This window comes from Neopsephotus bourkii, unplaced genomic scaffold (genome assembly GCF_033783945.1).
Source record: "Neopsephotus bourkii isolate Nb327-2 ecotype Australia unplaced genomic scaffold, CSIRO-AGI_Nbou_v1 NB_1600, whole genome shotgun sequence".
NCBI lineage: Eukaryota > Metazoa > Chordata > Aves > Psittaciformes > Psittacidae > Neopsephotus > Neopsephotus bourkii.
Genome location: NW_026902076.1, coordinates 3,394,697 through 3,410,407, shown reverse-complemented (window position 1 = coordinate 3,410,407; position 15,711 = coordinate 3,394,697). Strand labels below are relative to the sequence as shown.

At 38.6% G+C, this 15,711-nt stretch overlaps 1 protein-coding gene across 2 annotated transcripts; it reads left to right on the top strand.

The window, feature by feature from the left end:
- Positions 1–7: 7 nt before the first annotated feature.
- On the top strand, positions 8–7,077 carry CENPQ (centromere protein Q). Of its 2 annotated transcripts, none has more exons than XM_061372254.1 (9): positions 8–95; positions 1,777–1,903; positions 3,167–3,221; positions 4,096–4,210; positions 4,451–4,519; positions 5,731–5,860; positions 6,136–6,255; positions 6,417–6,494; positions 6,935–7,077. In XM_061372254.1, the coding sequence occupies exons 2-9, from the start codon at positions 1,781–1,783 to the stop codon at positions 7,061–7,063; spliced, it is 819 nt and encodes a 272-aa protein (XP_061228238.1). In that variant the 5' UTR covers positions 8–95; positions 1,777–1,780; the 3' UTR covers positions 7,064–7,077. The 2 variants fall into 2 exon arrangements, with proteins under 2 accessions (XP_061228238.1, XP_061228237.1); XM_061372253.1 differs by having other exon boundaries at positions 3,164–3,221.
- Positions 7,078–15,711: the final 8,634 nt, after the last annotated feature.

Here is a 15,711-nt window from a genome sequence, read left to right as displayed (position 1 = left end):
ACGAGCAGTGCGCGTGCGCCCCGTTGCGCGGGCAGAACGGTTTGCTAACGGCTCGGCGGTCCAGTGCGAGATCTGCGGGTGTGTTGAGGCTCTGAGTGAGTGTCGGGGCCGTGGGTGGGTGTCGTGGTGGTGAGATCTGGAGGATGGTGTTGCGGAGGTTCCCGCGGTGTCGTCCCGCAGCAACGGGGGGTAGGAGTTTGGGGACGGGGCCAGATGGGGGGGGGGTGAAGACTACAACTCCCAGCATGTATTTCGCTCGGGAGCCCTATAGCCGTGACGGGCAGTATTGCATTCCGGGAGTTGTAGTCCGCTCTGAGGACTAGTGGATTCTGATAATGTTGCCCCACAAAATCAGTGGTTACTGGAGGACGGGGGAGAGACGGGGGTTGTTTATAGGGCCATGGGGGAATGGATTTAAACTGACATAGGAGAAATGTAGATTAGATAGAGGGAAGAAACTCTTCCCTGTGAGGGTGGTGAGGCCCTGGCACAGGTTGCTCAGAGAAGCTGTGGCTGCTCCAACCCTGGCAATGTTGAACGGGGCATGGAGCAGCCTGGTTTGGTGGAAGGTGCCCCTGCCCGTGGCAGGGGTTGGAACTGGATGTGCTTTAAAGTTCCTTCCAACCCAAAGCATTCTGTGATTTACCTGGTGCTCATTGTGACTGTCGTCTGTCAAGCTGCAGTCCTCTGTGTGAAGGGAGAAGTGGCCTGAGGGAATGCAAGAAAAACTGAATACATCTGAGTTGTTGTACTTAAAAAAGAGAAAGCTAGTGGGGTGTAACAGCTATTCTCTCTTTATGTGGCTCTTTTTTCCTCCATCTCTATAGCGAGTAAGAAAAGAAAGTGTAGGTTTAAACTGCAGCTGATGTGAGGTGTTAACCAATACAAGGGAGTTAGTGTTAAGGGATGATTTATTAGGGGCTGAAGTTTCATGCTAAACAATGTAGACTGCTGATAAGATGAAGGAACCATAAATTAGTTCCTGCCCTCTGGACCTCTAAGCTGGCTAAAACCAGGTTTAAACACCCAGGGAGCATGCCTGACAACTAGAGGCGAAAAGTTCAGGCGCGAGGTGAAAAGTTGAGACTCGTTTACTTCATCTTGAGACCCTTGCCCACGATCATCAGGGGACACTGTGCAGGCGCAAAGGGCCTTTTAGCTCATTATAATACGAAGCAGGGATAGGACATGAATATGTATAGCTGTATTGTGTAACCAAATACATATGTATTACTTTAGAAAATAAATGTAGAGGGAAACAACACTAGGCTGCATATGCCTTTGGAGGAGCTATTCCCCATGCGCCTCAGTGATGAATAAAAGCATACCTACTTTACAACCTTAACGAGTTGTGGAGTTTATCCACATATCACAGCAAGGAACATTATAGTTAAATGCTAGGGCAAAAAGTTCTGGTAATAAGATGACTGTACTAAACTGCATTACGAAGATAAAGAATTTCTATTGCTGGAGGCCTTTAGGAACAAATTAGACTGTTCAGTTTAGAAAGAGGTGTGAAACAAAGACTCATCTAAAAGGCAAATGGGGATGCTTTTTTAGTGGTCCTGCACTTAACTAAGTATGCAAGACTTAAAAGGCTTAGGGTTAGCAAACATGTAAATGTTTGGACTCATTTAATACTGGGTATTTCCATCTCATTTTGCTTGTTAATGTGTGGTTGTGCTGTATGGGCTGTAATTGCTGGGTTTTAACTTGGGTTTTCTTTCCTCCTGCTTCATTTGGTTTACGGATAATAAAACATCATGTATCTTGCAGTAAAATGGGGAAGACTGCTGGTGGGAGATCAGCAAAAAAACCAGTTAAATCACAAAATCAACCAGGGCATTCCAGCAAGAAAAAGGGAACAGATACAGAAGGAATAAAACAAGGTCATAAAGGAAAGGTAATCGTTATTTTGTATCAAATTAGAAAGGTAACCAAAGGGGGGGGGTAGAGGGAAGAGCCATTTTTGCCTATTTTTGAACTGGAATTTTTAGAGAATATTTCATTAACTAAACACAGTCCTCTTGAGGAAATGTCCAGTGTGAACAGGTCTTTTGACACGCAGTGCCTTAGCTGCTTCCTGGTTTCTAGAATTTCTAGCTGTGTGCTACTGTGCCTGTGACAAGTAGAGGGAAGCATTGACCAGTCATTGATAAAAGGGCAGGCTGGCTGTGCAGTTATGAAGAGCTGCATAGCATCTGTTTGAACATAGTGATAAACTCAGATATCATTTAGCTCTATTTGTTCAGTCCTGGAATATGTTCCCTGCATGTCTCAGGATAGGCATAGGCAGCTTTTTGTTGGAGAGAGTTTGCTTAACCCCTGAACTTATGAATGTCATGAACTCAAGATGTGGCTAGATAGCCAAACACCTTATGCATTTCATATTTCATGACTTCATTCTTGGAATGGGATGAATGAAGATGAGTGAATTGCTTTCCTCAACCTGCTTGAGATGAATTACTATTTTGCAGTTCAAAAGCCTTTTTTGTGGTGAACATTAATAGAACTCTGTCAAGCATCGTGTCGTGGTTTAACCCCACCCAGACAGCTTGTGCACTCACTCCCCCCCCTCTTGCCCTCCCCCTACTCCTGGGGGAACGGAGAGGAAAATTGAAAAGAAATGCAACTCCCACGGGTTGAGATAAGAACAGTTTAGTAACTAAGGTATAACAGAAATCACTACTGCTACCACCAATAATAGTAATGATAAAGGAAATAACAAGGGAAGAGAATACAACACCTCAGCACCAGCTGACCGATAACTTGCCCCCCCAGCCCAACCAAGCACCGACCAATACCTCCTCCAACCCTGCAGTCCCACCTAGCCCTTCCGGGTAACTCCCAGTTACCTCCTGGGCATGATGTGCTGTGGTATGGAATACTTCTTTGGTCAGTTTGGGTCAGGTGTCCTGCCTCTGCTTCCTCCCGGCTTCCCCTCCTCCCTGGCAGAGCATGAGGCTCACAAAGTCCTTGGCCAAACCAAAACATCACTTTTATCAGCTTTGTTCCCAGGCCAAAAGTCAAAACACAGCACTGCACCAGCTACCAAGAAAAAGAAAAATGACTGCTACTGCTAAGCCCAGGACACATTGACATGCTTTCACAGCCTTTTTACAGTGGATTGCTAGTAGTGGATGATGCAATTGCTTTTCTTCAGCAGGTCACTCAGGCAGTCAAAAGGAAAGCTGAAGAAGACAGCGACTATTCCCCTGCAGGTAGGATTGTGTTTTTTCTTTATGTTTCCTTATGTTTGTCTAATGTAAATTCAGTGTTTAAAAAAAAACAAAACAATTAAAGTTGCTGTGTTGAAGTCCTAGATATATGAAGTGTCAGTGAAATAAGTTTCAAAATTTCTTTCTGAACAGTAACAGTATTTGCAGTCCAGTCTTAGCTGGTGTGTATTCACAGAATCATAGAAAGAGTTAGCGTTGGAAAGGACCTTAAGATCATTTAGTTCCAATCCCCCTGCCATAGGCAATGACACCTCACACTAAACCATGTCACCCAAGGGGCCAGGCCTTGAACACCGCCAGGGATGGAGCATTCACAACTTCCTTGGGCAAACCATTCCAGTGCCTTATACTATATATGTGTTGTATATGCATGAATTAATCATATACTTTTGTTTGCAAGTAATGTTCTTCTCTTGTAAAATTCCACCACAAGCACCCAGCACATCTCTTCACAGGTCATTGTCTTCTTTGTTAACCCTCTGTCTTAAGACTGGTGTTCTGTGTTGGATGTACAAATGAGATGCAGCCCCTGTTGCACTGAGTTTATCTCCTATGTATATTCCCACTCTTTTATTTCACTCTGGGTTTTCTTGCTTGTATGCTAATGACTTTGGGAAATACCTGTTTAGAATGAAACTACTGTAATAAAGATACTTTTCTGGTTTGTGTTCTTTAAACAACTTGTGACTTGAAAATAAGAAATACCACCTAATGTGGATAGATCTGACCTTATAGATTTGTGACATGGAAAAATCTTAACTGTTGCACCTTTGACTATGATCTAAATGGAGTCACAAAGCTGTCTATCCAGGTTTGACAAATCATATTTTTTCCATTTTTGCCTTTGTATTAACAGGAGAAAAAGGTTTTTCAAAAAAAGTGAAACTAAGCAGTGATAAAATAGGATCTTGGAAGACTCTCTCAGAGAGCAGGAGGCAGTTTCTGGAAACTGTAATGGATTCAATAATACTGTAAGTGCCAGATGTCCTGGTGGTTGGAATAAAGTAAAAATCATAACATTGCTTGAACTGGAAAAGCTTTGCATTTTTGGGCTATGTGGCTGGCTATGTATGTTTTGTCTGGTATAATATAACACTTTATATCTGAATTTAGAAACTGTTAGCTAGAGAAGTTCTACATTCACCTAATCTGATGTACTCCCTGTTCTTACAGGCTTTGCAATGAAAATTCTGCCTTTATTTTCTTTCCAGATCTATTTTGTGTCAACAAAGGGAGAGAAAAGTTGATGTTCAGAAGCATCTCAATTTACTGAAGGAAAGGTAAGAAATTATAATTAAAAAAAAAAAGAGAGAGAGAGAAGGGATTAAGTTTATCCAGTTGTTTTCTACCATGTTTACAGAATTGCTTCTGGGATCATTTAGGAAATTTCCATTTAGGAAATCTTGGAAGGGGGACTTGGTGCAAAATCAACTGGGGAAATATCTCAACAGTATGTTGATTGAAGTAGACAAGCAAATGTAGATGAAAGACCCACTTTAACTACCTCTATACGAGTAACAGAACCGAGAGGTATTCTTAAATGCTCCTTGAATCAGCTTTGTACTCTTTATACAGGGTTTAACTTTGCAGGCAGCTATTTATTTTGTTATAATTTCATGACAGTGGTGAGAGTAGTTATAGCTAAACTTTCTTAAATGCTAATTCATTTTCTGGCTGTCAAAGTTACTTAAAAGCAAATTGAAATTTTGTGTTGGAGCATAACTTGTAGCCTTTTTATGTCATTGTGGGAGTCATTATGTACACTCTCTGAAAACTTTCGTGTGTATATGTATTCTAGGCTCTTTTCAGCATAGGGCCTAATCCTATATGTTGCTTTCTTCATTCTTACAGTGCTTCAGGATTCAAACATGAGGAGCTAGTTTTTCATAAATTATTTTGTTTAAATGTTTGATTTGTAATATTTAATTTCTGAGTTGCCAAACTTCTGCAGTCTTATCTGAGATGTATGGCTGTTTGGTGTACCTAACAGACTTTAAGTCTTCCTTGGAATTGGAAGGGCCTTTGAGAGCAAGCTGAAACTCTTCCTCTGGTGTAAAACCATATAATGTTTCACAAAAGCACTTACAGATTTCACTAAAATGATCTGTTTTGGAAGCAGTTAAAAATGCTGCTTTTAGAACTTAGTTTTACTTTTCAAGCAGAAAGGTTAGAACTGGGAAATTATTAGTTAACGTCAGTTTGCAGTCAGGGAGTGTACAGACCGTTGGGATAGAAACCACACAATGTCAACGTAATAGCAAAGGTTAGAGTGGTCAGATTTCTTGTTCATAGTTTCTCCCTTAGACATCTATTCCACATGATTTTGGAAAACAATTTAAAACAGCTTTTTATCCTGCCTGGATCCTTTCACTTCACTGGCAATAATTGGGCTAAACTGAATTCAGTTTTTGTCAGAGAAGTCATTAGTAATTTTCTTCTTGCTTTGCAAAGAATTCCAAACAAATTATGCTCTTCTTTCTCTGTAATAAAGATTGCTGAGATGTTTCAGAACTTTAAAGGTGCCTCCACAGAAGCTGGGCAGCCTGAAGAATCTCTCAAGCCTTCAGATGGTGGAGAAAGAAATGCTAAAGGCAAATGAAGAGTTTTTGGTACGACTGCAGGTATGAAAAGCAAGGAAGGGAGAAAAATATCTTGCCTGTCTGCTGTTGCTCGTTGTGTTGTAGCTTTTTAGTAGTTGGACTGCTGTCTGTGCCTCTGGTGTTGTGAATTGTCGTCTGCTGTTCATCATTATCACTCACTTTCACTACAAAGCAGTGTATCTTTCTGGATGATTTTTCAGTGACTTAGCTGATGCTGATTATCAGTGTCTCATACACAAAAGATTTACCATTTCTAAGGTAAATTTTATTCTGGTTTTATGTCTGTTTTGTCTTAGGAAGAAATAAATGAAGCTAAGCAATCAGCAGACCGCAGGGAAGAAAATACACAGCAACTGCAGTACAAAATCCAGGTGCTCAAGAGCCACTTAGAGGAAGATGAAAAAAAGGCCAAGAAGGTATTCCCAATAGATGCTGTGGTTTAAGCTGAAATTAAGACAATGCTGTTGAAAGTTTAGTTTTCAGAAATTGGATAATGACAGCCAGTTTATTTTCCTACTCGGGTGCCTGAAGTTTGGTTTTGGTTTAATTATTTTTTTTTAACTTTTTCCCTTTTTAGGTATTCCAGGAAAATGTCAGTGGAGCACTCCATCTTCCAGAACTCCCCAGGCGCAGTTTACAGGCACCCACTTTGCAGGTGAGCATGGAATATATTTTCAGAGACACCTTGGCTAGAGAAGGAAGGCAACAGTGTGCTTTTATCAGTTGACCTCTGCCAAGGGGGCAATTCTGAAAATTCTGAAATATAGGTTGGTTGTTTTTTTTTTTCTTCTTTCTTTTTTTCATTTAGATCTAGATGATTAAGTTTAAAAAAACCCAAACAGAACAAAACCCTAAACTCCCTGCCATTTAAAGGATCACATGTGTTTTCCTAGGAGCCCTGTGGTGTTAGGAAACCTGTAATGATTTATGAAATATCTCTCTGTAACTGATGGAAGGAAGACTGTCTCATTCTGTGCCTTTGAATCGTTTTTATTTTAGCTGTATTCAGGTACAGCTAGGCTGCATGAAAGTGAAATTTCTGTTGGACTTGATGAAAGCTGTTGTTTGTTGTCTTTTATTTTGTTTTTCTTTTAGGAAGAAATTTTGAAGATGGAAAGTCAGAAAGGTCTTTTAAAGGATATGAACGTTATTCAGCAGTCAGCTGACTTGAAGAACTTGTTAACCCTCATTGAAAAGACCTATGAGAAGGTGGACTTCCTCTGAAAGACCTATATATATATAAAATAGAAAGAAAAATAGAACTATCTGGTTTCTATATGGAGCCTCCTTTGAAGAAGATAATCTGGGCCAGCACTCTGTGTTACTGTAGAGCAGCAGGATGCTGATCATGGAAACACTAGTGGCTTTGCAGCTGTAACTGCTAAATTCCTGTTTCTGTGAATATTGATATACAAATATGTAGAGGCATTCTGCAACTGTAGTGATTTAAGTTATCAATCAAGGTTTTGGGGTTGGGTTTCTTTTTTGGTACCTGTGATGACTTCTAATGATACTATGTACTATCTTAGGATTCTTGGTTCGGGTATTTTTATAGGATGAGTAACATATTCCATTATATTTGGACATTTATTATCTCATTTATAGATCAGTGCAGGTAGTATCTGTTACCAAACATTTATTTTGAAGTTAAATCCACTTTAAATTTGAAACACAGGTTTAAAATATGATTATCTGATGCCGAGTTGCAAATCTCCAGTTCAGCTTTCTTACCACTTTTAACTCAAAAAATCTCCATGGTAGGGAATTGAATAATCCTCAAATATAGAGGATTTTTTTACACTTTCATATTCATCACTTAAACCAGGTGGGTGGTATTTTTTTTTTCTTATTGGGTTTTGTTATTTGGGATTTTTGTGTGTGTGTGTGCGTGGTTTTTGTTGTTTTTTTTTTTTCTTTATATGTGTATATATATGTTTTAATGCAGATAGCTGAGAATGCAGGTAGGAATATTATAGTGCAAAGCTCTAATCTTAGAGTTGTGTACTCACCTTATATTTTATTAACTGTCAGGTCATCTTTGGCTTCAGAGGAAGAAAATAAAGTGTCTTTTCCTGTGCACTTTAATCTCTCCCCTATTTTTTCCATGACAGAGCTTCTCCTTTAAAATATTAAGTGCCTTCTCCAGTCAAATTATCTACTGGAAGACATCAGTGCTCTTTATGTTGACTTACCCCTCAAATACTTGGTCTTTTGTTTACAGGCTGCTCATACTCCTAATGAGACTTAAGATAATTATCTCTATCCTCCTATGAGAGATTAAAAGCCTCTCTATAGTTGCTACATGTAGGGTCAGGAAAGCCAGACTAAGTACTTGTTTGGTTTATACTTACTTTGTATTGCGTGAAAAAAAAATAGAAATATTTAGAAATATAGAATTTTGATCAAGGACAAGGGGAATATTTACTGACATAACCACTGCTCATTGTACCTTAACACAGAGTATGAGTTCAGGATTTTACTGCATGCCAGCTATCTTAATTTTTGTTAAGCAAAGATATACTCCTTTGCTTTCAGTAAGGGTGATTTACTTGCAAACAATGTACTATGTGGGTTCTGAACTTCATGAACCACATAGATACCTTTTTTTTCTTTAAAAAAAATAAAAAGGTATGGAGTATTTGTTCTCAGTCGGAAAGTACTTGAGGTGGTAAGAATTGTCCTTAAGTAAAAGTAGGTAAAAGTAGTTGTGTATTCAAACACATACGAAGTTGCCTTTAGGTGTAGTTGCATATATGTTGATGTGCTGCGAAACAGAGGCAATTTTTCTCTTGATAATGGTGAGCAAATGGAGTACAAGATTCAAAAAAATTTGATAAAAAGGGCAACTATAGTAAAAAGAATGAATTTACAAAGTGATTTAAGTTCTCCAGCTATTGCACTTTTAGGTGGAGTTTGGTTTAATACATGTCATTTTGACCTGGGTTAGAGTTTAGACAGAGAGCACCATCACAAATGCTCATTGACTGCATGGTGGGAGAGTAGGAAGGAAAATAAGGTTTTGCATGTCACAGGGGGACACTTCCTATCTGTGCTCAGCAGACGTCCAGTGATGTGTAAAGCTTTGGTTTGGGGAAAATTCTTTCTGCAATTTCTATTCCAGAAACTTCATATTTTTCACAGTCAATAGAAGAATTAGGACAAGCAATAAATGCAAATAAGGCGACCATCATCATGCTCAGTGAGGGAAGGGACCCTTGTGCACTCCATAGTAGACAGTGATGTTCACTGCACCAGTACTCTGCTGATGAGCCCTGATGTCTCTGGATGGCACCCTAAGAATGCTGGGCCTTAGCCAAGAGTAGTACCACTCAACTCCCCTGCTGCCTATGGGGAGACAACAGAGCCAGAGGCTTGAAGCAGCATCAACCTAGGGCTATTTTGGCCCTCGGGCAATTCTAACTTACTGTTGTCAGGCAGTGGGAGCCCTCTGACAGCTGGAATTTGCAGATAGTGTTTATGCAATGTTTAATAGCAAGTCAGAAAGTTCATTACAAATGTGCCATCTATTTGCCATGCGGGCATGCTTTATTTATTGAGATAAATGTGTTTTGTTTGAGGTTAATAGGAACAAGAAATGCAAACATCTGGTTTGCTTTGAGTACTTTGATGATATGAGAAAGAAAAACTTTAGGAAATTGCATATGATCACCAACTTCTAATAACTTTTCTACAGTGATTCCCTCTTTCAGATCTTTCCATCAGCGAAACTCCATCTATTTTCATAAATGTTTTTAACACTTAAAATTCAGGGCCAGAGAATAAAGAAAATGTTTTTATTCCTGGTAAAGCTAATTAAGAAAATCTCATGGTGTTTTCCTTTCCATCAAACAACTTTGTAAATCCAGAAACTAAAATAAACAGATCTAGATAAGAAGTTTGCTGCTCATTCTAAAAATTAGAGTAGATGAATTCAAAAGGAGGACAAATTTGGCCCTGAAAATAAAAATGCTGCAACCACTGATGTAATTTTTGAATTCTCATATTATCTTCACTTTTGAGTCTTTAATCATTAGTCTCTATCTAACAGTCTACATTTGAACACTCATAGATGTTTGAAGTGTCTGCATTATCTGAGACAAACATGCGGCTTATACGGCACAGGACCTGTCCCCCCAGCCTGGTATCTGGAAGCGAAACGAAAGATCTAAGGGTATCTAAAATGGTGCTAGAGGCTTGAGGTTAAAGCTTTGAATTGTGCTCTGTATATCAACTTTAAAGTGGATTGAATTTCTTAATAATTAATTATTTACAGCTGAATGACCGGAATCTGGTTTGGGTAAGGAGATGAAGGCATGTAGGAAGTGTTGATATGAACAGAGTCCACCAACACATCCCCCCATACTAAGGAAATTGGGGCAAATGAAAGCGAATGTTCAGAGTGTCTGATTCAAGTAGAAGGAATGAGTGACTTGCTTCAATGACTCAGCAGAAACTGGGCACTATTGTTCTTCTAGTGCTAAGAAAAATAGCCAGTCTAAGACAAGCTGAGGTTTAAGGCATACCACGGAAGGTTAACCCTGACTACTGCCAATAAGCACACATTACAAAGTAAAAACTGAACTAAGAATGTGAAAACTATTCTTTAGCTCAGATTAGGTGATCTACTAAATTAGCTATCTAACGAGTCATGTATCAGGCCAAACTTCTGTTCCATTTCTTACCTCCCCTAATAAATAAAAAACATTTGTTTTAGAACTACTGGAAATCCTCATAAGGATGTGAAATTTGAAGTTATTTTGGTGAAAAAATTAAGAAGGCAGATGTCATGAAAAAGTAGCTTAAATGTTTTTGAAGCAAGTTAGTGCTGCTTAGAGCTCTAGGAAATTGTCAGAGCACACATTTTGTAGGGTTTGGGGATGACATTAAATGAAACAACAGGGCTGAGGTCCTGGTCTGAGACAGAAACTCCAGGGGGAGGGTGGAAGGTGAACCTCTGCAGGAGACTTAGAGAAAAGGAAGAACTCTATTTTGGCAAGAAATGCAGAATGGACATAAAGAGAGTCAGTAGAAGCTGATTCTGCAATATTTGGGAGAATAAAAACCTTGCAGCAGCTCTTATTGTCAGGAAGATCAGTGGGAATCCAGAACATTTGTAATGTCACATCCTAGCTATGAATAAAGAACACAGTAGCTCTTAAAAGTCTACAGGAATCAGGGAGAAGACACTTGGTCTTCAGAGGTATGATAACAAAATCACCTTGTGATTTGTTTCTTTTCCTTTGTCTAAATGCTATATCTGGGGAAAAATATATGTAAATCCATTCTGAAATCCTGAATTCCAGTTTTCAGCAAAATTTTCGTTTTTCTTAATTTTCATACTTTGTTCAATTTTTGGATCACAGCTCAACTTTGGCTGGTTTAGTCTAGAATTTGGCTCTATCTAATCACAGGTAACTTTTTACATTAAAATTCGTTGGAAAAGACCTTGGAGACTCACAAATGCTGGCTAGAGTGGGACTGAGGAGGAAGGATATTCTATGAATGCTGTAACTATTAATTTTTCGCAGTCCTGGTAAAATTCAGCAACTCATAAATGGCCTTAATCAGAATGTGATGATTCAAGGCCAGAACTAACAAAAACCTGACCTAATATTTGTTATTTGCTCCCTTGTATGACAGAAAGTGGAAAATGAAAAGGTATTGCATGGCTGTGCTATGAAATAAGCCCTCAAGGGAATGCCCAAACCTGGCACATCCTTGGATGTCAGCTAGGACATCTAGAGTTAAATCTGAATTAAATGCTGGGAATTGGAAGTATCATAAGCCCTTCCATGAAAAAAAAAAAAAAAAGCCCCAAATTACTGTATGTTTCGTGATGAGTATGACAAAAAAACCCTTATTCAGGATATCTGATATTCAGCTCTACTGGTTTGTTACATGTGTTTGTTACATGTGTTTTGTTCTCTAAAGAAATATAGCCATAATTATAAGGACTGAAAGGAAATTGTAAATATTTTCATATAGCTATAAAAGTTGGAATAAATGAGAAAAGATTTGGTTACCTCCTGCTATTTAACTAGGAAAACTTCTTTGATCATTTTTGTCCAGGGTTTTGAGATGTTCTACAAAAGTGACTTGTATATAATCATGGAATTCATCTCTGTTTTGGAGAAGAGTCTTGTTAGCCCTTAGGAGAAATCCAAGGTATGGGAAGATGTGCATCTACAAAAGTGAAAGATGTTAGGTGGAATTTACTGGCCAGAGATCTGAAAATACTACAGAAACAAATTAATAATAATTTTGTGCCTGTTTTGCAAATACAAAGACTTAATATTTTGTTCTTTAGAACATGCAAAAGTGACTGGATGAATTCTTGGTAGCAAATCGACCAAAGACCACTGAATCCATGGAAAACTTGCAGCCCCAGATTACTGTTTTGCAGATATAGAGTAGATGTCAAGACTCAAACACTTGCAACTTGCCACTAAGGAGATGGAAATGTTTTCTAGTAACTTTTTATTGTTTTAGCCAGCTCTTCTGCTAACTTTTTTTTCTGTTTCAAAACTTACAGGAACAGAAAAGAATCTGGTGTGTGGCAGCATTTACATGCAAGTATCAGAAAGTATTTATTACTCATTGAGGTATTTCAGTGTAGCAAAAGCATGCTAAAATTGATTTTGTATCCAGGCTCCTTGTACAGGTGTACCACATACTCTATAGCTTCTTCCTGCCCTGTGATCTGAGAATACTTTATTGCCTGGTCATTTTATGCATGTGAGCCATATTTTTGGGGAATGCTGAGCATGCTATTTATGCACTAGGCAGTCTGATTTTTTCAGTCCAGATTTACCAATTTTCAAACTATAGCTTAAGTATGCCTCCAACAAAAGAAGGATATGGAGCTATTGGAGCGAGTCCAGAGGCCACGAAGGTGGTTTGAGGGCTGGAGCATATTTGCTATGGAGACAGGCTGAGAGAGCTGGGTTTGTTCAGCCTGGCAAAAAGAAAGCTCCAGGAACACATTAGAGCAGCTTTCAGTGCCTAAAGGGACGACAAGAAAGCTGGAGAGGGTTTTTTTTACAAGGTCATGGAGTGATAGGACAGGGGATAATGGCTTTAAAAGGAAAAAGGTAGATTAAATTAGGTTTTAGGAATTAATTCTTTACTATGAGGGTGGTGAGGCCCTGGCACAGGTTGCCCAAAGAAGCTGTGACTGCCCCATCCCTGGCAGTGTTCAGTGTCAGGTTGGACAGGGCTTTGAGAAGCCTAGTCTAGTGGAAGGTGGAAGCAGCACTGAAATTAGATGGTCTTTAAGGCCCCTTCCAACCCAAACCATTCTATGATTCTGAGATTCTACACATAGAGTAATACGAGCTACACGTTTAAGAAATGTCAGTAATGCTGGTCTGGAGTTTTACCCTTGAAGAATTTCTGCTAGGCATTTCCACCACTGTGTGCACTTACTTTACCATTTGCTGGTTACTGTTTAATGGGTTATGTCTAAATTAGTCCTGTGCATTGGCAGAGACGTCTGTGGGCATAAGTCCAGTTAGAAACAGCAACTCAAACACTGCCTTGAACTTTGAGACTGGGAGGAAGTGGGAGAAGAAGGATGATAGTTGCTCAGGCTTTCCCTTTTCTCTTTATGGAAGATGTTGGAGATGCCAGGTCCTGAGTTCAATGGATCTCACTAACATGCATACAATTCTGAACTAAATTAGTTCTTAGTTCCAAATACAGGATTTCCTCTGGTACTCTTGTACATGTTTGTATTGTAGATCTGAATCAGGACAACATCTATGATTTTCTTTTCAGTAGGTTGTACTAGTATTTGTATGTATCTCTCTGTATGTTTGGATGAATGTGTAAATAACCAAGGTCTGCCTTGGAGGTAAGGGAATAGAAAGTATAGTTGTGTGAATATGACCTGTGCAGTATAAGAGACCAATCCCTGGCTTGTTTGCTTGATAAGAATTTTCATAGGTGTAGGGACACATATATCAGTGGACTGTTCCTGTATTTTGTACTAAGCTTATGCATTTTTTGTTTCAGAGTCAGAAATGAATCTGATAAAAGCTCTGTGAAGGTAGTATAGTGTAACATTGTAGAGCTTTGCTTGGATGGAAAAATTGAGAAGAGGTCCAGGTCTGAGATGGAAACTCCTAAGGGAGAGTGAGAGGTGAGCTCTGGAAGAGCCTCACCGTATATACTTTGTTAAGAGCTTGATCCCAGTGAGAGAAAAAGAAGACAGTATGTCCCCAAGGAATAACAGACAAATAACAATTGATTAACTGATCATTTAATTCATGCATCTAGTCAGCAACAGATGGCTTTAAAATAAATTTTCCTTTCAGGAATGAAGTACAAAAAATATTATTCTGAAAGAGGTAGTACTGCATATCTGTGAGACAGTCTTCAAAGTTTTGATCCCCCACCGGTGTTTTCAAAAAGGGCTAGGTGTCAATAAGCTTGACATTTGGTTATTTTAAATAAGAAATAATTGCTAAAAAGCTGAGATAATAATAAAACATTTTATTTAAATCCAACTTATTTGTTTTATTTAATTAAAATTTAATCCATCTGTACTTAATATCTTGTAAAATTAAAAAAAAAAATTACATTAGGAACATTGAAGTTTTCACTTAGAAAACCACCAATCGCAGTGGCGTCAGTCAGTTTAACTCTTACAAAGAAAGGTATCTCTTTTCTGGTTAGGACTGGAAACAGAAAATATGTTTTAAAGTTTGGCTGACCTAACCTCCAAAATGCTACTAATTTGAGAAGTAGGAACAATCTTCTAAGGTTTCTCCTGAGAATGTCAGAAATCTAAGAAAGAGCTTTAGGAATCCTGATGGTAGAATTTAATTTTAAGTTGAAAGTTTCACACAGTTGCTGCCATTTAACTATTATTTTTCCAGGTACTTTTGTGCACAGCGTAATAAATGAATGAATTTTTACTCACTTTAGAAAAACCCAACAACTTATATCAGGGAGTTTGAACTAGATGACATAAAAGTCCTTTCCAACCCTAACTATTCTATGATTGTATGATTCTATGTAAGCTTTTTTATGTAAAAATAAGTCAAACTGAGACCAAAGATAAAAAGAGTGTTATTGGGAGAGAGTAAAACATTGTCAATGTTTATCAGAACAAAAAGAAATGCTAGTCATCGTGAACCTCAAATTTAGAGTAGTTGTATTTTAACCTCTGGTTTAAGCCCCAACCTCAAAGCTTATCCTCCACCTTGTGTCTAGTTTAACTCCTTGCTTTCCTTTTCTGCCAGTGTGTGGCTCCCTCATTGATGAGCAAAATAGTTCTTAGCAAAACATTTTAAGCTGTAAGGCTGGACACCTCTCCATAATGTCCAGTAACATATTACACAGAAGCTATGTATAAAAGAAGCTCTATGGACTCAGGGCATTCAAAGCTTTGATTAATTTAGAAATAACCAACCAAAGAAAATACCCTTAGACAGAGAACCAAATGCCACTGAAATCTGAAATATGGAGGTGAGAAATTAGGGTAAATAACCTTAGAAGAAAAAAGGCACGCAATTTGAGGACACAGTCATATCAAAAAGAAAGTAATGTTTAAAGCCAACAATTCTGTATTTAATTTCCTGATGACACATCTTTGTACACTGTTGCATAGACAGAGTCCGTTCAGAGCGAAAGATAGTCTGAAACAAGATATCCAAACTTTTCATGAAGGGTGGTCAAACTGTAAGGCCTGGATTCATCTGTCCTTAGCTGAGGCACTTTTCTAAGACGTCTAGAAAATGAATGAATTTTGGTTTGTGTGTGATCAGCATCTCTCCATCATAGCAGAGTAGAGACCACAGGAGGAGAGCAAACACACATGGATCACAGAATCATAGAATTTCTAAAGTGTTTAAAAGAAAAATGCATCA

What these genes read in the sequence shown, in the direction of transcription:
- CENPQ (XM_061372253.1), top strand. Translation starts at nt 1,781, where the DNA reads ATGGGGAAGACTGCTGGTGGGAGATCAGCAAAAAAACCAGTTAAATCA. An exon ending in AACAAGGTCATAAAGGAAAG is followed by an intron (nt 1,904 to 3,163) that starts GTAATCGTTATT and finishes GCTTTTCTTCAG; the next exon opens with CAGGTCACTCAGGCAGTCAA. An exon ending in CAGCGACTATTCCCCTGCAG is followed by an intron (nt 3,222 to 4,095) that starts GTAGGATTGTGT and finishes TTGTATTAACAG; the next exon opens with GAGAAAAAGGTTTTTCAAAA.